Source organism: Leptonychotes weddellii, chromosome 2 (assembly GCF_054177405.1).
Source record: "Leptonychotes weddellii isolate Sample4059 chromosome 2, ASM5417740v2, whole genome shotgun sequence".
Lineage (NCBI taxonomy): Eukaryota > Metazoa > Chordata > Mammalia > Carnivora > Phocidae > Leptonychotes > Leptonychotes weddellii.
The window spans coordinates 142,374,211-142,398,962 of NC_138370.1; the positions used below are offsets into that span (position 1 = coordinate 142,374,211).

The window sequence follows — 24,752 nt, forward strand, 5'->3', positions numbered from 1 at the left end:
TTTTTTTTTTAAAGATTTTATTTATTTATTTGAGAAAGAGAATGAGAGACAGAGAGCATGAGAGGGAAGAGGATCAGAGGGAGAAGCAGACTCCCCGCTGAGCAGGGAGCCCGATGCGGGACTCGATCCCGGGACTCCAGGATCATGACCTGAGCCGAAGGCAGTCGCTTAACCAACTGAGCCACCCAGGCGCCCCTCTCTTTTCTTTTTGATAAGTGGCTAGAGGTTTATCAATTTTATTAATTTTTTTCAAAGAACCAGCTCCTTGTGTCATTGATAGGTTCTGTTGTTTTTATTTTCTATATCATTTATTTCTGCTCTAATCTCTGTTATTTCCTTCCTTCTGCTGGCTTTAGGCTTTATTTGCTTTTCTTTTTCTAGCTCCTTTAGGTGTAAGGTTAGGTTGTCTATTTGAGATTTTTCTTGCTTCTTGAGGTTGGCCTGCCTTGCTATATGCTTCCCTCTTAGGACTGCTGTTGCTGCATCCTAAAGGTTTTGGACTGTTGTGTTTTCATATTCATTTGTTTCCATGTGGTTTTTTTTTTAATTTCTTTGTTGATTTCCTGGCTGACTCATTCATTCTTTAGTAGGATGTTCTTTAACCTCTATGTATTTGTGGTGTTTCCACATTTTTTCTTGTGGTTAACTTCAAGTTTCTTTTTGTGGTCAGAAAATATGCATGGTATGATCTCAATCTTTTTGTACTTGTTGAGGCTTGATTTGTGTCCTGGTATGTGATCAGTTCTGGAGAATGTCCATGTGCACTTGAAAAGAATGTGTATTCTGCTATTTTAGGATGGAATGTTCTGACTATATCTGTTAAATCCATCTGTTCCAGTGTGTCATTCAAAGCCATTGTGTCCTTGTTGATTTTCTGTTAAATCTGTCCATTGATGTAAGTGGGGTGTTAATGTCCCCTACTATTACTGTATTATTACCAATTAGTTCCTTTATGTTTGTTACTGTTTTACATATTTGGGTGCTCCCATGTTGGGTGCATACATATTTACAATTATTTGATATTCTTGTTGGATTGTCCCCTTTATTATGATGTAGTGCCTTTCTTCATGTCTTGTCAGTCTTTGGTTTAAAGTCTAGTTTTTCTGCTTTAAGTATTGCTACTCTGGCTTCCTTTTGATGTCCATTTGCAGGATAAATGGTTCTCCATTACCTCACTTTCAATCTGTAGGTGTCTTGAGGTCTAAAATGAGTCTCTTGTAGGTGGCATATAGATAGGTCTTGTTTTTCTATCCATTCTGACATGCTGTATCTTTTGATTGGTGTGTTTAGTCCATTTACATTCAGAGTAATTATTGATATATATGTATTTAGTGCCATTTTATTACTTGTTTTGTCATTGTTTCTGGGGATTTTCTCTGATCCTTTCTTGTCTTTGTCACTTTTGGTCTTTCCTTTTCACTCAAAGAGTCCCCTTTGATATTTCTTGCAGGGTAGGTTTCGTGGTTCAGAACCCCTTTAGTTTTTGTTTGTCTGGGAAACTCTTTAATCTCTCCTTCTATTCTGACTGATAGTCTTGCTGGATATTCTTGGCTGCAGATTTTTCCTATTCAGCACTTCGAGTGTATCATGCCACTCCCTTGTGGCTTGCCAAGTTTTGGTTGAGAGATCTGCAGCTAGCCTTACGGGTTTTCCCTTGTAAGTTAAGGACTTCTGTTGTCTTGCTGCTTTTAAGACTTTATCTCTATATTTTGCAAATTTAATTACAATATGTATTGGTGTTGACCTGCTTTTTTTGATTTTGTTGGGAGTTCTCTGTGTCTCCTGGATCTGGATGTCTGTTTCCTTACCCAGATTAGGGAAGTTTTCAGTTATGATTTTCACAAATAAATTTTCTGCCCCCTTTTCTCTCTCTTCTTCTGGGACTCTTACAATACGAATGTGATTACATTTGTTGGAGTCACTGAATTCCCTAAGTCTAGTCTCATATTTTATAATTCTTCTTCCTCTCTGTTCAGCTTCACTATTTTCCGTTATTTTACCTTCTATGTCACTTATTTGTTCCTCTGCTTCTTCCAACCTTGTGTTCATTGCATCAAGCCTGTTTCCAATCCCAGTTATTGTATTTTTCATTTCTCACTGATTCTTTTTTAACTCTTTTATCTCTGCTATAATGGTCTCCCTGATGTCTTCTGTTCTTTTCTCAAGCCCAGTGGTATCCTTATGATTGTTGCTTTAAATTTTCCATCAAGCATATTATATCTATTTTGCTTAGATCTCTGGCCGTGACTTTATCTTGTTCTTTCGTTTGGGATTAATTCCTCTGTCTTGGCATTTTGTCTAAGTCTCTGCCTTCTTCTGTGTATAAGAAAAGTTCATTATGTTTCCTTCTCCTGAGCATAATGGATTTTGGAAGAAGAGGTCAGATAGTGAGTGTCTAGGGCCTGGCGCTTCAGGTGGTGTCTCTGGTGCGTGCTGCACGTGCTGCGTGCGCCCTGCTGTTGTGTTTTGGCTGTTCTCTCCTTCAGGCCAGTCCTCTGCAGAGGCTCTCCTTGCATGCAGTGGGTAGTGTTTGGTCCTTGGCCTGAGTGTGGCAAGTTTTAACTAGGTGTATTCTGGTCTGCTGGTTTAAATGAGATCTGATACTAGTTCCGCTAGACCTGAAGCCCTGCAGAACTCTGGTCAGGAGATGTGGCGTGGGCAGGGGTTCCTGCTGGTCCTCTGGGGAAGGGGCCTGCTGTGCTGGGCCTGAGGCAAGCTCCACCAGAGTGCAGGGATGTGGAACTTGGTGTAAGCAGGTTAGGGGGCCAGTGTCGGCGCTGTGCTGCTTACCACAGGTGGCTCTGTGTTTATACTGAGGGGCGTGGGAGAGAAATGGCACCGGCTAGCTCCTTTATCCCCAGAGAGACATCTCCAGTGAACACTGCCTCTCAGCGAGCACTCTAAGGGGAGTGAATAATCTCCCCCTGTGTGCCCCAGGCACGCTTCAGACCGCTGGTTTCCATGCTGTCTGCCCCAGGGTTGTTTGCCTGCCTTCTGTTCAGGAGCAGTGTAAGGCCCTCAGGGCTCTATCCCAGCCAGGCCTGCTGACCTTTAAAACTCCAGTCTTTATGCCCCACTGGTTGTAAGAACTCATAAAAATCAGCCCTTCTTGTTTTTTCAGCCAGTGGCTTTGGGGAAATGTTCTTGTGCGTTCCCCTGCGTGCTCCTCTCTCTCGCATCTTTCTCCGCGACCATGGCTCCCTTCCTACCGTGGCACTCATGATCTGTTTCTTGGCTAAACCACGTCTCTGTCCTCTTAGCTTCATTGTTGTGGCTTCTTCGCTCCCTTCACTTGTGGAGTTTATCCTGTCAGTCTTCGGGTTGATTTCTGGGGTATTTAGAATGATTTGATAGTTACCTGTTGTTTGAAGGAAGAGACAAGCCTATGGTATTCCTACTCTGCCGCCATCTTAGCTTACCCCTAAATTTTGACTGTTTTGACATCAATGAAAATATATTCCTGACTTTTAAAGAACACTTTTAGTCTATATGGAATAGTTTTTGCCTCTTAAGAATGAGCATTTTTGTATTGCAGAGTTGAATTTTTGTGCCTTTTACTATTTGAGTTACATGTTGTAGAACACTAATCTTTCCATAGAGCAAATAGAATGGCAGTGTCCCTTACAGCCTTAGAAGTTCTCTATGTGTAATTGGCAATTCATTAGCATCTGGGAGGGGGATGCCAGAGCTCCTTGAAATGTGTGGGGTCAGGTTGTCCCCAGTTATGATTTGGTTGGGCTTGACAACTTTGAATACTTGCTTAAATCTAGTCTTCATTTTTCCTCATTTTTCATCATATATTAAATGTGTTTTGAAGTCAGTTTCACTTCTTGACTTTCTTCCTTTATATTGTATCTTACAACTTGTGATTTCATTTTTTTTTTTTTTTTTAAATTAAGTCTTCTTTGGTTGATGTGTACAGCGTCATTAAATGTGTATATCTGGGTTACTCTTAATACCACACTTGTTTACGAGTGAGAGGGCCAAATTGATGTCGCTATGAAGGATTTGGTATTAAGTATAAAAGTAGATTATTTTAAACTTAACTGTTTTAACACTTTTCATATTTTATACTTAATGTCATTGTTAGAAATATGCTTGCATGTATTATCAACATTAGTTATTTGTCTGAGTATTCTGATGGCATCATGGGGCCAGGCACACAATGTCAAGTAGATTTTCTAAGGAATTGACCATATCTGCTAAAGAATTGAGATTAGGAAGCTTGAAGTCTGGCTCAGCCAGGTAGGTTGATAAAGTGTGACCTTTATCAACTGGCCCAGCCAGGTAAGTTGATAAAGAGTTATTTTAAGGTTAGGAAGTTTCTTGCTTCTAGAGTTCTCTATAGAAAGTAACCTTAAGAAGTTTCCTGCTTCAAGAGGACCTCACTTAAACTATTCTAGATAGTGATAGGTTTTATTTTTAAATAAGAAATTTAATACTGTAACTCAGTATTTCTTCCTACTATTTAAAAGTTTATCATTTATAAGTTATTAATTTTTTATAAGTTATTAATTTTTGGTCTGGCTTTCATCTTAAGGTGGTAAGGCAGTTTTTCTTATGTTGTTTTTTGTCCAGTCCATAAATATTTTGATTCTTGTGCCTTTTTGTTCTCTACTTTGTAAGGAAATCTGATTACTTGATTTAAGAACAATAAATGTTAGGGTATTGAAGTGTTTCCCATCTCACTTTAGTGGGTTAAACACCAGAACTTTGCCAAAGAGTTTCTTTTTGTCTGAGCCCAGCCTTTGTACTTCGATGACCCTTCTCTCAAATTTCATACTTGCATGGTTAACTTCCTGATGGGTGTCTCTATCTTGTTGGCCCATGGACACATCAAACGTAGGTTTAAAGATAACTTATTTCTTGTTTTAACCTGAGTTAGTAGCCCCACTGTTTTCCCAATCACCCGCCCAAAAGCCAGAAATCCTGGTGAGTAATGGCGCAAACATAACATGAGCGTGTCTTGTCCTGTACTGTCCTCCCCTCTGCCTGTGTCGGACCTCTCATCAAACAAGTCACTCTTTCCTTCGAATGTTGACATGAACATAAGCTTTTAAAAGCAGCACAGTCTACTTGTTACCAAGTCCTGCTGAGTTTTGCTTCCTAAATTTCTTAACTCTACCCTTCCTCTCCCCACCTACTATTATTGCCTAATTCAGTCTCCTACAGCTGTTTAATATGTGGATTAAATCCATATAACTTTATGAGGTAGATACTACTATTGCTATTATTACTATTTTAAAGATGAGAAAATTGAGAAATAGGTAACTTGCTTAGAGTTGTTTTTTGCTTTATCTGCTGTAACTGCCTCTTAACTGGTACTTTAGGCTTCTAGTCTTGGCCTATATGGACTCATCCTTCTTCAGCTGCCAGAGTGATCTTTTTAGAATGTGTGACTTCAGATGCTAGGCTCTGTTATCCACTATGACATCTTAGGCAGTGTAGTTAATCCTGCAGCCAAAGTTGAATACAATTTTCAAAGAAATTTTAAATAAATTTTATAAATATAAGGTTGTACTTTATTTTGTTAAAGCCCATTCCATCATGTTCCCAAATTCTATTTTATGTGCTAGCTGTTAAATTAGGTGAAATTTAAAATGTTATACAGTTGGCCCTTGAACAATATGGGCTTGAGCTGTGCAAGTCCACTTATACGTGTATTTTTTTCAATAAATGTATTTACAGTACTGTAAATGCATTTTATTTTATGATTTTGTTAATAACATTTCCTTTTTTGTTGTTTTTTTTTTGTTTCAAATTTTTATTTAAATTCTAGTTAGCACATATTGCAATACTGGTTTCAGGAGTAGAATCCAGTGATTTATCACTTACATATAACACCCAGTGCTCATCACAACAAATGCCCTCTTTAATACCCATCACCCAGCTAGCCCATCCCCCGCCCACCTCCCTCCATTGACCCTCAGTTTGTTCTCAGTAGCTAAGAATCTCTTATGGTTTGCTTCTCTCTCTCTCTCTCTTTTTTTCTCTTCCCATATGTTCATCTGTTTTGTTTCTTAAATTCCAGATATGAGTGAAATCATATGGTATTTGTCTTTCTCTGACTGACTTGTTTTTGCTTAGCGTAATACGCTCTGGTTCCATTCACATCGTTGCAAATGGCAAGATTTCATTCTTTTTGATGGCTGTGTAATATCCCATTGTATAAATATACCACATCTTCTTTATCCATTCATCAGTCATTGGACATTTGGCCCCTTCCCTATTTGGCTGTTGTTAATAATGCTGCTATAAACATCAAGGTGTATGTGTTCCTTTGAATCTGTATTTTTGTATCCTTTGGTTAAATACTTAGTAGTGCAGTTGCTAGGTGACCGTAGGGTAGCTCTGTTTTTAACTTTTTGAGGAAACTCCATACTGTTTTCCAAAGTGGCTGCACCAGTTTGCATTCCCACCAACAGTGTAAGATGGTTCCCCTTTCTCCACATCCTCACCAACATCTGTTGTTTCCTGGATTGCTAATTTTAGCCATTCTGACAGGTATGAGGTGGCATCTCATTATGGTTTTGACTTGTATTTTCCTGATGATGAGTGAAGTTGAACATTTTTTCATGTGTCTATTAGCCATCCGGATGTCCTCTTTGGAAAAATGTCTATTCATGTCTCCTGCCCATTTCTTAACTGGATTATTTGTTTTTTGGGTGTTGATAACATTTCTTATTCTCCAGCTTACAGTATTGTGAGAATACAGCATATAATACATATTGCATACAAAATATTGTTGTTTCATGTTGTTAGGCTTCTGGTCAATAGTAGGCTACCAACTAGTAGTTTTAGGGGGTCAAAAGTTACATGCATATTTATGATTGCATGGTTGTTTAAGGGTCAGCTGTACCTTTGTTAAAGCCAACTATGTTGAAGAGCAAAGCAAGCACACAATAGGGTTCTTTTTTTTTTTTTTTTAAAGATTTTATTTATTTGACGAGAGAGAGAGGGAGAGCACAAGCAGGCAGAGAGGCAGGCAGAGGGTGAGGGAGAAGTAGGCTCCCCGCCGAGCAGGGAGCCTGATGTGGGGCTCAATCCCAGGACCCTGGATTCATGACCTGAGCTGAAGGCAGACGCTTAACGACTGAGCCACCCAGGCGCCCCACACAATAGGGTTCTTAAGTCTGCTTTTAAGGATACTCTCTAAACTTCAATGTTTATTTAAAATAAAGCAATTGTCTTTAATAATTTTATAATACTTTATAGTTTTGGGAGTGATTTTATGTGTATTTTGTTTAATATCCTGAATTATATATTTATATTATGGTAGAGCAAGTTTTTGTAAGTACTTGGTTTATTTAGATGATTTTAGAAAGTACAGAATTAGCCAAATGTCCTGTTTATTTAACTTTTCTCTTTGGTGACTTAAATTTTGATTTGAACAATTTTCTTGCCAGGATCGCTGATGCTGTTAGTCTACTTTTATTGGAGACTCAGTTCCTCTATTGAGGAATCTTTATTATACTAAAAGCATGTAGGTTTATTTCTCTTACACTAAAGTGACTCAGATTATTGCTTTTTTGGTGTTGTATGCTTGTGGATAGTTTTTCAGGCTTTCATTTTGCTGTCACCTGTTATTTCTTGGATATTCTTATAGTAACCTTTTGCCGCAGCATAACATAGTGTGACAAGGGCTCACTTTGCAGTCAGACTGAAGTTACTTAATTGTTCTTGTCTCAGTTTTCTCATTTTCTCTGTAAAGTGAAGATAAAAATAGCTCATTTAATCCATTGAAATGAAGAACGTACAGTGCCTAGCAAATAAATGCTCAGTAATTGCTTACAGAAAATTATGGTTTAGTGGTATTTTCTAAGAAGTTCATGCTACCTTTTTAAGTAGAAATAATGAATATAATTTAATGAAACAAGATGATTATTGTGTAATGACCTCAGGATCATTTCATCCAACAAGTTTTCAGTAAGAATATGCTATGTATCAACACACACATTTATATTTAGGCTAAACGGCTCTGCTGAGCTTTGACTTTGCAGATTCTTTCACTTTGCTTTTAGGTATGCTTTCCCTTGTTACTTAACATCTGCCGCTCTTGCCCATGGCTCTGCCCCCACCAAAGTTGTTAAGGACCGTAACAGCAATGAAAGCAAGTATGTTCTCAGAGAGGGCCGATGTACTGTTTTTGAGTTAAGGACATAAGATTTAATGCATGGACTCTCTGACCTTTTGGCTGCAATTCTCACTAACTGTGGTACTATTAGTGGGTTTGTGTTATTTTTGGATGTTGCTTAACATGAAGTTTTCAATTTTTAAATTTCAAGATGGAGATATGCGTGAATTAGAGCGAACAAGACAGTATGTCCATGAAGCTTTCCAAGCAGGGGCTATGACGTGCTTGATTTGTATTGCTTCGGTGAAGAGAAACCAAGCAGTAAGTTCTTCCCTTTATCTATATTAATGCATCTCCCCAAAATATCTTATTTTGCATTTGTCATATGTAACCATTTATTCTTTTATTTTTGTTCAAAAATGTTTCATTTGAGAATTTTATTTATGAATTGATCTTCATTTTGTAAATCTGTAATTTGAAAAAATTACTTCTAAATGAGCAGCCAGTATTTTTAGCACTGTTAATATAAGTGAAACAAATTATCTTCAGTTTTAATACACATGTCAATTTGATAAAGCATAGCATCTGCACTTTAGAGATTCCCACAATACTGAAATGTTAAAATACACTATATTTCACTACTTTCAACAGGTTTTAAAAAAGGGAGAGTTCCTGCCTTAAAGGAAGTAGAACCTAGCCGTGATACTCAGCAGTTTATTAGAGAGCTTCTCTTGTGTTTCTTGTGTTGAAGACACTGTGGAAAATGGCTAGGGTCACTGGGGAGAGATGGATTCAGATATAACTCATGTACTTGGAGGTGCTATGGTCTAATGGTGAAGTTATCCATATGTAAATTTAAAAGGGCATTAAAGAAGCAATTAAGGGAAAGTAAGGACTGAATATGGTAGACTCAGTGTTTAGACTCAGATTAACCTGCTATTATAGCAGCATTGCATAGACAAAATCAGGCCAGATGAATTGAGTTGGTCGTGTGGAGTGAATCAGAAATTTAACATACATTGGATAGGATAGATGTGGATGCATGTGCCTTTGGTGTCTAGAGTCACATCTGGTTGGCTTACTCTGATTTCCGCTGCAGCGGATGAATAATCTCGCTGCATGTGGTTATATTCCCACCTTAAACACTTGCTGTGTGTGTAGATTTATTTTTTTTGTTAACCTTAATGCTTTCTCCTTGGGATTACTCAGCTAGTACATAGGCATCGTGCATAAGCACCGGGGAGTTAATGTCCTTTGGGGCAACTTTCTTCCACATGGAATTAATTGGCAGATGAGTGTCCCAGCCTTCTCTCCGGTAGGAGTTGGGGCCGGGGTAGTCTGAGATGTGTTTTACATGGTTCTTCAGAGGGTCCATAACAGGACTGAACTTTGGCCCTTAGCAATAATCAGCTCAACAATATACCATTTATTGGCATTTCCTCTTCCCTACCTTATCCCCTCAATGTTGCATCCCAGTTCTTTTCTCAGGCACTGCTTTGGCGGTAACAAACTAAGAAGTTGCCTTCTTTTTTTGAATGCTTCTGCCAGCTTATGCATTGTGCTACATGTGTGATTTTATTGAACAGCTGTAATATGTTATAATGGAAGGAGAACTGATTTTTGTCATTGAAATGTTGGCAGGTTTTAAAAATTAATTTACTATTATTAAGTTTAAAAAATATATATTTTTTGCTCATTTAATTTTTAGAATTTAGCATTAAGTGCTAGACTAATAGATTTTATATAACAAAAGGGCTATGTACAGATATATGTACATAATATATTTCAGGATTCCTCTGTAGCATTATTTATAATTGGAAATAACCTAAATGTCCAAAAAGAAATTGGATATGTAAATCTACATGATACACAGCTGTAAATATCATGTATGAACATATTTAATAATGGCAAGTGCTTATAGTATGTTAAAGAAAAGACTATGAAGTTATATATCAATTAGTACAGCATGACCTTATTTTTAAAAAGTGTGAAATATCTACCAAAACAATTGGAGATCATTCAGAATGTTATTAGTTATTTCTAGCTAGATGACTCTGGGTAATTAATATTTTTATTTAAAATGTTCTAAACTTAAATAAATTTTTATGAAGAACATTTCTTCTGTTAGACTGGAAGGAAAAATTTTTTTCTTTAGTCCTTAGGTAGCTCTTCAAAATAATTTAGTGTGATGCTCACTTTAAAGTATTAGTCATTGGATACATGTTAATTTCTGATACCTTTGTCTTAGGTTTGGAGCTGTTCAGGATGTTTCTGTATATTTCACATGCCCTGTATCCAGAAGTGGGCTAAAGATAGCCAGTTTCTGGTATCTTCTCCTTTGACGGATGACGATTTTGGAAAGAGAGATTATCCTTGGCCATGGTAACTTTCTGCTAATTTAGTTGGAATAGTAAGTTGTAAAATAAATGAAAATTGTAGGTCCTAAGTTGCCGTATTGGCAGTTTCAGTATCCATTTTGGGCCTTCAGTTAGTTAGGTTTGTGGAGTTATAGTACTTTGGTAATGGCTTCTGTTTTTTTCCGGTTTGTATAACTACTTGTTACTTTCAAAATCCAATAAATCATTCAGACTTTACTTTTTCTTCTGCAAAACACCTCCTTAATTATCTTTTTTAAAGAACTTCCATTTCTTTAAAATTCTGTATGACTAGAATCCTTCATAATTCTGGTACATCTCTTCTGGAGTTACTGTTAGTGTACATTAGTATCACATTGTACAAGACTGCCATCTAATGTATTTTGATCATAGGCTTCCTGATTTTATCTTTGAAATCTCTCAAACTGCAGGTATATATTATTCAATCTTACCACTTTTTCCACATTAATTTCATTAGTATGGCTTATTATCGATGAATATTTGATTATGAACTTGTTATATTTCTAGAAAGAGTTGGGGAGTAGAAAATTTATATCTCTGCTAAATAAAGATAATAAAAAATTTATCCATACTGGCAGCTCAGAGGGTAGATTTACTGTCAAGGTAATGAAGCATAAACTTCAGGGGTTCTGGGCGCCTCGGTGGCTCAGTTGGTTAAGTGTCTGCCTTCGGCTCAGGTCATGACCCCAGGGTCCTTCCCTGCTCGGCGGGAAGCCTGCTTCTCCCTCTCCCACTCCCCCCTGCTTGTGTTCCCTCTCTCGCTGTTTCTCTCTGTCAAATAAATAAATAAAATCTTAAAACAAAACAAAACAAAAACTTGAGGGGTTCTGTGTTCATATAAATATTCACTTTTGTAACTAATTTTAGATTCTTAACAGAGGCCCCTAAATTGTATAAGATTCAGACCTCAGAAAACCTGGATCCATATCAGACCTCCCCTTATTACCACAAATACTGATACATTTGTAAAATTTTGGTGGTGTAGTGGTTTTTTTTAAAGTAGGCTCCACGCTGAACTGACTGAGCCACTTAGGCGCCCCTGTGGTAGTGTAGTTTTTCAAAAACATTTTAGACATGCTAGTTACTTGGAAAAATAATTCTCAGCATTCTGTGAGGGTTTTTATTCCCATGTTAATGGGATATTGAAATTGATGAAACGATATGTTCAGGCTTTTCTTACTATTAAGTAGTGAAGCCAGGATTTGAAACCTAGGATTTCTAACTTCTAAATTCAGTGCTTTTTCTATTCTTCTGAGTTGTCTCTTATAATACTATTTTTAGAGATATTATTTGTTTTGTTTGCATTGAATATTAGTTTCTCTGAAACAGTTTAAAATTTCAGAGTCTATATTTGTTTTGCTACTGTATATTTATTTGTGGGAGGATGTCAGTGTTCAATAGGTACAAAATTAAACTAGATATTCAGACTTAATTTTAGAGATCTAAACCTTATGCATACTTTTTATCACCCTTGCTCATCTCATTCTATTTTAAGTGGTCATTTTGCCACAGTGCTGGGAAGTACCAGTTAAAAGGGGAATGAACTTCTACTCTTGACTTAAATCTGAGGAACAAAATTGAATCAGCTGTGTAGTAGTAACTTTTGCATTCTTTTTTTTTTTTTTAAAGATTTTATTTATTTGACAGAGAGAGACACAGTGAGAGAGGGAACACAAGAAGGGGAGTGGGAGAGGGAGAAGCAGGCTTCCCGCTGAGCAGGGAGCCCGATGCGGGGCTCGATCCCAGGACCCTGGGATTATGACCTGAGCCGAAGGCAGACGCTTAACAACTGAGCCACCCAGGTGCCCCGTAACTTTTGCATTCTATATTTTATTTTTTTAAGAAAATCAGTGACTGTTTTGGATTTGTTTAATTCTCATCAGGATGGAGCTAGAACTTGATACGAATATTAGTAGTTTTAAATTAGTTGTTTTGTGGAATTCAAACATGTAAAATGTTTAAATGTTTCTACTAAGATATTGCTTGCTTATATATAAGACATTGACATAATTACATTTCATTATTGCATGCCATTATTTTAAATAAAACACATGCATTTGCATATAATGCCGTTACCTCTCCCAATCTCCTAGAACAATTTAGCCTCACTGTTGATGGGCACTATTAGGGTGTTGTGAGTTACTTTTTAGACCTCCGTATCTAGGCTAATTTAAAGTACACATCCCCCTCCACGTTAGTTTAGAGGAATGTAGACATTTTTCTCTTATAGCTCTTCCAACAAAGTATTAGTTATTTATTCTAGATGAGACATGGTATTTTGTCTTTGATTTTTGATTACAAAAACAAGTATCTTTGGTTATTCTGAATATTTATGTGGCATTTATTTGGAAACAGAACATGGTCTCAGGGGCACCTGGGTGACTCAGTCAGCAGGGAGTCTGCTTCTCCCTCTGCCCCTCACCCCACTCGTGTTCTCTCTCACTCTCTCTGTCTCTCTCTCAAATAAATAAATAAAATCTTAAAAAAAAAAGGACATGGTCGCAGGACAATGAAAATATAAATGATACAAAAGAAAGTGATGACGTGAGACTTTTTCCAGTATAGTATACTAACTATACTCATTTGTCTGGGGAATAGTAAGGGTTAGAATATCTTTTTAGAATGAAGCAATCTATGATCTACAAGTGAATTTGATAGGGATGAAGGTTGACACTGTTTTATTTTAACCGTGCTAGCTAAAAATCTTTCTGCTGTAGCAGAGAAAATGGAATAATATTTGAACTTTTCTTTGATTTAAGCACATTTGTTATGTATCTATTTTGTATTAGATATTGAGAAATTATTTACTTTCCCCCTCAATTCTAAATTGTAGACATGTCTCTTGCTGCTGTATTGCCTACCTATAATCTGGTTTCTGTCTTCTGTTTGCTGTTGCTAATATATTTTACTTATTTGCAGGTCACCCAACCAAACTTTTAAAACATTGAGCTTTATAAAAATTGGAATGAGTACCTCAAGAATAAAGTTCATCTGCTTAGTAGAAAGCTAATATTGCTTTCTTTTTGTAGCTTCATTCTAACTTTGCTTCATACAGTAGCAACTAGCCACATGTGGTTATTTAAATTTTGAAAAATTGTAATAAATTCTGTTTCTTCCTCAGTTGTATGTATTAGCCACATTTTAAGTGCTCACTGGTCATATGTGGCTAATGGCTACTGATCTGGACATGGTAGGTATAGAGCGGTTCCTTCATCTCAAATTATATTGGACAGAGCCGTTCTAGATGGTTGAAATTGATTTTTGTGAAATCTTGTTTCTTATTAGCATAAAGGTGGAGCAGAGGGCGCATTAATATAGAATTAATTGAGTGTACTCTACTCCTAAGTATGTTTATATTCCTGTTTCTCTTGTCACTTTTAAAAATGAAATTAATTTCAGTAATTTCATTCTTTTTTGTAGTCCAAAATGTAGGTTTGAATACAAACGATCTGACACACCTAGTAGGTACTATTGCTATTGTGGAAAAGTAGAAGATCCACCTCTAGATCCATGGCTTGTACCTCATTCATGTGGCCAAGTATGTGAGAGAGAATTTAAACCTCCTTGTGGCCATAAGTGTTTACTCCTCTGTCATCCAGGTGAGTTAAATATTACATTTCTAATTATTTGTGGGTGGTTATTTCTTATGTTGAGGCAGAAAAAAAAACTGTCAAAGTTTAATTCAGAACTTAAGTTCACATAAGAAGATATTAGAAGGGAATGTCTTTTAAAGTATCAGTAAAGAAAGCTTTACAAATTACTGATAGGTGTGGAATTGAAAGTTTTAAATTTTGATTGGTGATTTTTTTTCCTTTTCATTGGATTCTAGGTCCCTGCCCTCCTTGTCCAAAGATGGTCACAACTACTTGTTACTGTAAAAAAGCAAAACCTGTACCTCGTAGGTGCAGTGCTAAGGAATGGGCCTGTCAGCTGCCATGTGGGCGGAAGTTGCTTTGTGGACAACATAAATGTGAAAATCCTTGTCATGCAGGTACAAATGTCATACCTGTTAGGTGTTCTGACTTTTTAAGTAAAAAAACAGTCTTTATTGGTTTTGCAATGTTTCTTTGCTAATTTATCATTGCGATTTTAGGAAATTGTCTGCCCTGTCCAAGAGTTAGTAGACAAAAGTGTGTCTGTGGGAAACAAGTAGCTGAAAGGAGCTGTGCGAGTCCACTGTGGCACTGTGACCAAGTGAGTGTATATGCATTTGGAGGGGTGGGTATTAAAGAATACAGAAAACATAAACAATTTGAAATGCTAAGGAGGTTTAGCTGGATAAAAGAAGAGGAAGAGCAAAGCAAATGAATTATATTCATGTTTTAGGAAACTATTTTCCAATTTAATGTAATTTTAATTATTGGAGGAAATTTTTTCTTTTCAAATTAATAGCTATTTGTTGAATTTTGGATTCAGTACATATGTACTCTGCTTCTTGCTATCTCTCCTTCCTTGTCTTTCCCTTCTCTTCAACTAACACCACTCTGTTCTTGAGTTAATCCAGTTGAGGAAGTAGGATTTTGTAGATTGTCCTAGAATTAACATGGTTTTAGTATCATTTGGAAATCTTTGGTAGATGGCCATATGAAGCTATATGTACTTTTTTCCCTTTATTTTAAAGGTACATTTTTATTTTTGGTACATAGGAAATGTATGTGTGTATGTTTATATGTATATGTTTGTGTGTATGTTTATGTTTATATATGTGATACCTATATAAAATATAAAGCATAATATGAAGAACATAAAGAAGTTGCTTATGATTGAAAAATGGATTAGGTCATGCACAAAGTCTTATTGTTAACTTTTAAGTCTTATGTGCTTATTGCATTTTATTTTAGGTATGTGGAAAAACCCTGCCATGTGGTAATCATACATGTGAGCAAGTTTGCCATGTTGGTGCTTGTGGAGAATGTCCTCGATCTGGGAAAAGGTTCTGTCCATGTCAGAAGTCAAGTAAGACTTTTTTTTTAAACCTTTAATGGAATATGATTATTTCTCATGTTCACTTAGAGTACATTCCTAATTAAATTAGATTTCTGTGGGAGTTCATAATGTAATTTCCGTAAAAATACCAATTTGATGTTAGATTTTTTTTTTACATTTGCTGAAAGGACAATATAGTTTAATGGGTTAAGAACTCAGACTTTGGAGTCAGGCACATCCTGGTTCAGATTCCACCTTCATGAACTATAGTTTTCTCAAGTAAAATGCAGTAATAATATTTTCTTTATAAAATAAAGAGAATGAAATGAGTGAGAATTAAATGATAAAATTGCATAAAGTATTTGGTGTAGTGTCTGGCAATAAAGGAGACCTCATAATCATAGACTGTCGTCATTGTATTGTGTATTAGGTTATGGGTGAATTTAATTTGGCTGCGTTGAAATAAGGCACAGAACGTTGCAGTTTGAGTGTACTTCTTTAACTCTGCACCGGTACCAGCACACATATTTATAAGATTATTGCCAACACTTGTCTTAATATGTGTATGTTAAAGGTCAGTTTCATAATGTTCTCAAGTCTACATCTTTTTTTTTTCTACTCCTGTGAGGTTGTTAAGAGCAAATTTTCTTTTTATAATTCTGTTTATTGTAGAAGTCTTCATAGAGGTTTATATGGTCTTACTCTTTTATTTAGGTAAGTATTTCTGAAGTAGTTAGCTCATAAACATATGTGTCTTCAGGATGGTAACTTGTTATGTGTCAAATTCTTTTTAAAAAACAAACCTTTTTATTAGTGATTATTTTCATTAAATTTAGCTCTTTCCAATAACTATGTAGATGCATAAATTCATAGTCTGAAAGGGCTGTCATTCTTTAGGGAGCCAAAAGAACATGGCGTGCTGTTAGGGCTTTATAATAATGTATCTTATTAACTTTGACTTTTTGTCTGCTTTTAGAGTTTTCTTTGCCGTGTACAGAAGATGTACCAACTTGTGGAGATAGTTGTGACAAAGTACTTGAATGTGGAATCCATAGATGTTCACAGCGTTGTCACCGAGGTCCTTGTGAAACATGCAGACAAGTTAGTAATGTCCTGTAATAATTAATTTTAAAAACCACCTGTCATAGTATGTCAGATGGGATTATGCTATAATTGTTTTCTGTTACTTTCTTTTTTTTTTTTTAAAGATTTTATTTATTTATTTGACAGAGAGACAGTGAAAAAGAGAACACAAGCAGGAGGAGTGAGAGGGAGAAGCAGGCTTCCCGCTGAGCAGGGAGCCTGATGTGGGGCTCGATCCCAGGACCCTGGGATCATGACCTGAGCCGAAGGCAGTTGCTTAATGACTGAGCGAGCCAGGCGCCTGTTTTCCATTACTTTCATAAACATCTATGTGATGATCTGTATGAGTTTTAGTGACCTAATATTTATGGTAGAGAAGCAGGAGAGTATGCCAACAGTCAAATCTAAAAATTACCCTTTGTTTGATTTTGCTTGGTAAAAGTTTAAACATTGTCATTTTTATAATCTAGCATGGGGTTGTTTGTTTTCAGAAGATATTCAAAGCAATGATAAGTTGGCCTAGTGATGATAGAAAGAAATAAATGCCTGGAAGTGAGATGTTAAATAACGTTATATATGTCATTTTGGTTTTGACCATACTACTAAATAATCCAATTCTTTTGTTTTACTGAAACAAGATGTGCAGATGTTATGGTATAACTAGATGTTATTTTAATGTGTGCAGTTGTTTTACTATTGAATATCCAATTTTTACTAAATTTAATAGTGGGAGTTCTATGAAGTCTTTGTTGGAACAAAGTAAGATACAAACAAATGTCTTAGGAAATTCAGCTTTATTTTTGGGAAAGTCCTTTAAATGAAAGACTTTTAAAACTTTCCTTCTTCATTCTTTACTAATTAATAGAGATTGCAATGTGGGAAAAAAATGTCAACAAAAGTTAGTTTTAATAACATTCATTCGATTCTTCCAGGAAGTGGAAAAGCATTGTCGCTGTGGAAAGCATACAAAACGAATGCCATGTCATAAGCCTTATCTGTGTGAGACTAAGTGTGTTAAGATGCGGGACTGTCAGAAGCATCAGTGTAGGAGAAAGGTATGTGTAGTAAGCCTGGGAAACATTCAAAAATTGTCTTGAATTTGTACTTTTTGAACCTGTGATAAGTGCCATCATGATTTGTTCTTCAGATGTTAAAGCATGTTCTTTGCTTTCCATATGAAATAGTAATAAATATTCTAGATTAATCTTAATTGTTTATATTAGTGGGAAATCTTACCAAGGTTTTTAAATGACAGGGTCTCTTTTTGGCCCTGGGCATAAACCTTTTAACTTGATTCTTGGGCTGTTTTCTGTTGTCTGGGTTTTAAAACATTATAGTAGTGTTAGAGTGATAGTTCATTTGGTGGTAGAGGCTTAACTTCTAGTGTTCAAATCGTATTTATAGACACTTGGTTCCATTTAAGATGGACTGGAGTATTTTATTGAGTCTGTAGATTTGTAGTTTTTTTGAGTTCCATTTATCATTATGAATTATTCCTCTATTTCTGGTAAGGTTTCCTTGTTCTTAAATTTACTGAAGTATAGTGATACTGTTTTGTTTAATGTTAATACAGATATCTTTTTCTGTTCTTTTAACTTATATTTAAAGTAGATTTCTTATAGACCACATTTAGATATTATTTCATAATATCTTCCACTTTAAATGTTGACAATCTTTGTCATTTAATTTGGGTGTAAATCATTTACATTTAATGTGACCTTTAAGATGGTAGGATTTAAATCTGTCATTTTGCTATTTATTTTCTATTTGCCCATCTGTTGTTTGTTCCTTTTCCCTCTTTTGTGTTTTCTATTTGATCAAGTATTGTTTTTCAATGATTCATTTTAACTCCTTTATTGGATTCTCACACATTTTATATCCATGTATTTTATAAACCCCAAATACATTGTTTTTACTTTTGCTTTAAATAGACAGATATCTTTTAAAGAGTTTGAAAAAAATAAGAAAAGTAGTCTTATATATTTATCATCAAATTCACTGTTTTTGGTGCTTTTCATCCCTTTACATAGATTTGGGTTTCTATTTTCATTTTCTTTCTGTTGGAAGGACTTCTTTTAATATTTTTTGTAATGCGGGTCATGATGTCTTTCAACTTTAATGACTTCAGCCATTGTGAAAAATATTTATACAGTAGAATTCTAGTTTGACAACATTTCCCCCATACTTTAAAGATGTTGCTCCATTATTTTTTAGCTTGCATTTTTATCCCCAAAAAAGTGTATGCTGTGATTGTTATCTTTGTTCCTCTGTACTGTATGTAATGCCTCTTTTTTCTTTGGCTATTTTTTTTTTTTTTTCCTTTGGCTATTTTTAGAGATTTTTCCCTATAACTCTTGGTTTTCAGTAGTTTATTTGTGGTGTTCCTGTGTATAGCTTTCTTCTTGTTTCTTTAGCTTAGTTTTTGTTGAGCTTCTCTGGATCTGTTTATAGTTTTCATCAAATTTGTGAAATTTTCATTCTTTGTTTCTTCAGATATTTTTCACCCATGCATCACCTTCTGAGACTCCAATGATGTGTATGTTATGTTGCTTGAAGTCCCACAGCTCACTGATGCTCCATTTATTATTTAGTCCTTTTAATTTCTGTGTTTTATTTTAGCCTGTGTAGCTTTGTCTTCAGGTCACTGATTTTCTTCTACATTGTCTAATTTGATGTTTATCCCTTCCTGTGTTTTTTTATCTCAGACGTAGTACTTTTTTATCTCTAGGAATTGGAGTTGAGTCTTTTTTGTATCTCCCGTGTCTGTCCTTAGCAGGCTCATGCTTTCTTCTATCTTCTTGAATATGTGGGTGGGCTATACTTTTATAATGCCCATTTTAATGTTTTTGCCTACTGATTCTGTCCTCTATCATTTTTGGGTCTATTGCTATTGATTGATTTTTCTTCTCCTTTTGGATGATATTTTCCTGATTGGTAATTTTTTATTAGTTTCCAGACATTGTGAACTTTACATTTTTGGATGCTGGAGATTTGTTTTGTTTCGTATTTCTTCCTTTTTTTTTTTTTTTTTTTTTAAAGATTTTATTCATTTATTTGACAGAGAGAGAGACAGCGAGAGAGGGACCACAGCAGGGGGAGTGGGATAGGGAGAAGCAGGCTTCCCGCTGAGCAGGGAGCCTGATGCGGGGCTCGATCCCAGGACTCTGGGATCATGACCCGAGCCAAAGGCAGACACTTAATGACTGAGCCACCCAGGCGCCCCTTGTTTTGTATTTCTTTAAATATTTTTAAGCTTCATTCTGGGTTGAAGTCAAGTTATTTAGAGATCATTTGGTTCTTTTGAGGCTTGATTTTGTTAGGTGGGATGAGGCCACCCTTTTATCTAGGGCTAATTTGGTGTCATTACTGAGGTAATAATTCTTCTAAGTACTCTACTTAATGCCTGTATATTAGGAGGTTCTTCCAGTCTGTCCATAGGGAACACAAACTATTCCTAGCCTTGAATAATTTCTGGAAATGGTTGTGCCTTCTCCTTCCAGTGGTTCTTTCTCAGGTTTGGGTAGTTTCCTATGTAAAGACCAGTACTCAGCCGAGGACTCAAGGGGTCCTTTCTTGAGTTCTCCAGAACTTTCTCTGTACTGCTACCACTTCTCCACAAATTCTAGCCACACTGACCTGTCTGAACTATGAATTTTTCTGCTCAGCTTGTTGAGACCACCAGACTCTGCTTGTGGTCTTCTTTCCTGGAAACCTCCAGGTCTAAGCAAGTACTATCATAGAACTCACCTTGTTTATTTCTCTTAGAGATTGTTGTCCTGTGCTGCCTGATTGTCTAATGTCTAAAAACTGTTGCTTCATATATTTTGCCTAATATTCTGGTTGTTTAAAAGCGAAGAGTAAATCTGATCATTATTACTCCATCTGGTCAAAACCAGAAATATGTCGAAAGACATGGACCACATAACTTTCTTTTTTTCTTTTCTCCCATTGTTACTGGCAGAGTGATAGGCACATAGTACTACTTGGTAAATATTTGCCTAATTGAATGAACTATTTTGACTTTTAGTTGCTTTTCAATAGTGTGTATTCTGTTTTGAGCCATTTTTATACACTGAAACTTGTTCTTAAGCTGGTTACAACTCTAAGTTTCTTTAAGACAGTTGTAGTTTGTATTTTTTCCCCAAAGTTTGGATGTATGAGAGGTCAAGGAAGGAGTTAGGATGGCAAGATGGGCTTTAAGCAGTTGCTGTGTGTTCATGAATGAAATTGGGGGAGGTCTGCACAAATGGATTGGAAGACAGGGAGGTGAGAAAATAAAGTTAGAAGCAATTAGTCTTTCTCTATTTCTCTCTTTTAGTTAGTCTTTGATGCCATGGTTTGAAAATAACTGCCAAACTAATCTATACATTGAACCATACATGGATTTATTTTCATTAAATAATTTAAAAGATAGACTTAATTGTTTGCCTGAATTGACTGTGAGATTTGACCAAATCCATTCCTTTCGTTAATATTGGCCATTTCTGCATAGATAAGTAGGGATGAAATTATCTAATGGGACTGTTTTAAGTTACAGAATAATTAAAGGGCAAGGAAATTTAGCTTGATTTCATTAAATTAGATCATGGTCTATTTAAATTTGTAAGTTCTTAATACAGTCTGTCTATTTAGAATAATGTTAATCCTCTTGAATACTTTTATTCTTAGGTTAAAAGAAGTATCTTTTGCTTTTCATGAGTTCTGAGAATAACTAGTAATGACATTCATATTATGTGTGGTTTTCAAATGACCTGTTCTTTATATATTGCTTTCCCTTCAGTGTTGCCCTGGAAACTGTCCACCTTGTGATCAAAACTGTGGACGGACTTTAGGATGTAGAAACCATAAATGTCCATCTGTCTGCCACAGAGGTAAAATTTAACAATAGCTGTAATTTAATGTTTCTATTGATACAGTGCTTTATAGTTGATAAAGAAAGTTTTTACATTCATTATCTTACTCTTAACAACCTTGAGAAGGTAGGGCAGTCACCAGTATCCCCATTTTATGGACAAAGAGATTGAACTGAAGATACTTCAGTGACTTACTCTGAGAAATACCTAGTAAAGCAGTATAGCTAAGATTTGAACCCAGGCCTTCTGAATATAAAGTTTTGTTCTTTCTATAACACCATGTTGTTTCCTTACTTCTTCCTAACCTCCCTTACATAGTTTTTATATTAATTAATATGTTCTTAGGTTTTTCAGTGTTATTTTGAATTTTAGACATTTATATGGAATCAAGTCTAGTAAGGGATTGGATGTATCCTAAGCCGGTGGTTCTCAGCCTTTTTTGGTTTCAGGATCCTCTTACATTCTTTTTGTAACCAATGACCTTTTGTTAATGTTGGTTTTATCTATTGGTATTTATTGTATTTGAAGTTAAAATACAAGGTAATAATGTTTATCATTTTATTTAAAAAAAGCAATAATAAACCCATTACATCTTAATATAGTAACATTTTTTTGTGAAAAATAACTATTTACTGAATAAATGTAGTGAGAAGAATGGTATTGGTTTACATTTCTGCAAATGTCTTTAATGTCTACTTAGTAGAGAATAGGCAAAATTCACATGTGTGCTTCTGCATTCAATTTGTTATTATACCGCTTGACCCATGGCATCTGGGAAACTACTCTATGCATGTGAGACCTTTAGACCTCCTGAAAGGGTCTCAGGGTTGCTGAAGTTATTAGACATTAAAAACTGAGTTAACGGGGCACGGGGTGGCTCAGTTGGTTAAGCGTCTACCTTCAGCTGAGGTCATGATCTCAGGGTCCTGGGCTGGAGCCTCCTGCATCCTCAGCTCCCTGCTCAGCGGGGAGACTGCTTCTTCCTCTACCCTAACCCTGCCCTATTCGTGCTCACTGTCTCTCACACGCTCTCTCTCAAATAAATTAAAAAAAAAAAAAATCTTTAAAAAAGAAAACTGAGTTAACTTTACCTGTTTGGAGTAGGTTGATATGAAAAGGAATACTGATTTTATAGGGCAGTGGGAAGGGTATGGACTTTAGGGTAAGAAGTCCTGATTGAAGTCTGGACTCTGCAACTTGGCATTATGACCTGGGACAAACTATACTGTTTTTATTATCTTCCTTTGGGATTAGGTGGATGCTAGATACCTCCCTTAATCTCTAAATCCTCTCAAAAGTTCAAAAAGTATATTGTGCTACTGTTATTTTGTACAGTAAGGAAATAGGCAAAGAGACTATTGGCCGAAGGTCATAGAACTAGTTGCAGGGTCAGATGTGAACTCAAACTTTAATGATCTTTCCATCCTATCACATTGCCTCCCTGTTAGGAAAAGTGGCAGATTGAATTAACCCCGTAGACTTTTTCCTGTGAGTGTTCTCTGATTTGTTGGTGTCTTTAAATTGTGAAAGAATTTTATTTTTTTAAAGTCATATTACATCATTGATTCATTAGATTTTATTAAGACTCAAAATTTATCATTAATTCAATTAAAAAAGTATTTTTATGTGTCTACTAAGTACCAGACACTGGGAATACGTAAGTGAACAGTACTGACAAAGTGCCTGCTCTTATGGAACTTATTTTTTTACTACCCCTCAGTTAGAATGTAAATAAGTAATCAAATTAATATGGAATATTAAGTAGTGACAATTATAGAAAGAAACTCTAGTGTGATCAGGAGAGGACTCTAGAAAGATGACATTTGAGAGGAATCCCAAAAGAAGGGATTACAAGCCATGTGAAAGAGGGTGTGGGATAGTGTTTTGGGCAAGAAAGCAGTAATTGCAAAGGCCTTGAGACAGGAGCATTTGAAAGAATTCACAAAGACTACTGAAGTAAGTGTCCCCCTTGAGAGGGGACAAATGATGGGAGATGAGGTCAAAGAGATGGTGGGATAAAGGATTGCTGGAGAAAGAATACGTATAGGATCTTGTTGACTGTTGTTAAAACACTGGCCTTTACTTTAATTAGAAAACCTAACTAGTTGTATTACCATTAAAGAAATTGGATCCAATAGTTTAGAATTCTCTCACCAAGGAAACACCAGGCCTAGTTGATTTTTACACATGATTTTTAACGTTTAAGATGTGTGTGTGTATGTATGTAAGTTCAGTCTCTCCATAAAATATTTGAGAGTATATGTAAAAAAGGAACATGTCCCAACTCATTATATCATCTGACAAGGAAAGTAAGAGAAAATTATAGGCCAATCTAACTCATAAACATGTTTGTAAAATATTAAAGTTACTGCTACTCAAATCCAGCTATCTAGTACGATAGTTTTAGCTATCTAAAACCTTAATCTTTCTTAATCAAGTTGGGTTTATTCCAATAATGTAGGATTGGTTTAACTTTAGTAAATCTAATGATGTGATTCACTGCATTAATAGTCTAAGGGAAAAGTGAAACTATTTTAGTAAATGTCTAAAAACAGTTGATGAAATTCAACATTCATATTTGATGTAAACTTAATTAGAAATTGAAGGGCATGTCCTTAACCTGATACAGAGTACCTGCAGAAAGGGTAGAACAAGCATCATACTCAGTGGAGGAGTGTCAAAACACATCTCACCCTTGTATTGTTTTGAAGCAAGTCCCACAAATCCTTGAGTGTTCATTTCTAAAAGGTGGATTCTTTACCTAAAAATAATTAACATATTTCTTAATATCAGCAAATATCTGCTGTTCAAATTATTTTATGTCATAAATATCTTCATTTTTTAATTTAGTTTGTATGACTGAAAAACCTGGTAAGACTGACATATTGCAATTGGTTGATGTCTCTAAAGTCTATGAATCTATACTTTCCCTCCTCTGTCTCCTTTTCTTTTCCCTTGTCTCTTTGAGAAACGAGGTTGCTTTATTTAGTCGCAGTCTGCGTTTTACAGACTGCGTCTCTGTGGTATCATTTGACATTTTCTCCTGTATTTCGTATAAATTACTAGTGGGATGTAGAGGTTTGATCAGATCCAGGTTCAAATTTTTTTTTTGGCAGAGCGTTTATTTTTTTAAAAAAGAAGCTTATTAGCCTCTAACAAAATTTACCTTAATGGTAAGTATGTGGAAGATGTGTTGTGCAGCTTTCACCATTTGTTTGATCCACAGTTAACATAAGATACATAGAACCATTATTTCATACCGTTTTCCATCATTCGAGACACCTTCATGATCAAGGTTATACTGTAACTCATAGGAAGAGGATGCAAACTGCATGTTTGCACTGTGAATATGAAAGTTTGACTTAGAGTTCTTTAAGTTCAAGGTCATCTGTTTTTATGGTTCTGGAATTACTGGATAAG

General features: G+C 35.7%; 1 protein-coding gene across 5 annotated transcripts in view; it reads left to right on the plus strand.

The window, feature by feature from the left end:
* Positions 1–24,752, plus strand: part of NFXL1 (nuclear transcription factor, X-box binding like 1) — a 78,052-nt gene that overhangs the window by 6,927 nt on the left and 46,373 nt on the right. For all 5 annotated transcript variants that reach the window (XM_031035554.2, XM_031035555.2, XM_081812419.1 and 2 more), the window contains exons 4-12: positions 8,286–8,395; positions 10,323–10,456; positions 13,891–14,069; positions 14,300–14,461; positions 14,564–14,664; positions 15,312–15,426; positions 16,373–16,497; positions 17,412–17,534; positions 21,260–21,350. In XM_031035554.2, the coding sequence (XP_030891414.1) occupies positions 8,286–8,395; positions 10,323–10,456; positions 13,891–14,069; positions 14,300–14,461; positions 14,564–14,664; positions 15,312–15,426; positions 16,373–16,497; positions 17,412–17,534; positions 21,260–21,350 (1,140 nt within the window). The remainder of the gene's footprint in view (positions 1–8,285; positions 8,396–10,322; positions 10,457–13,890; positions 14,070–14,299; positions 14,462–14,563; positions 14,665–15,311; positions 15,427–16,372; positions 16,498–17,411; positions 17,535–21,259; positions 21,351–24,752) is intronic.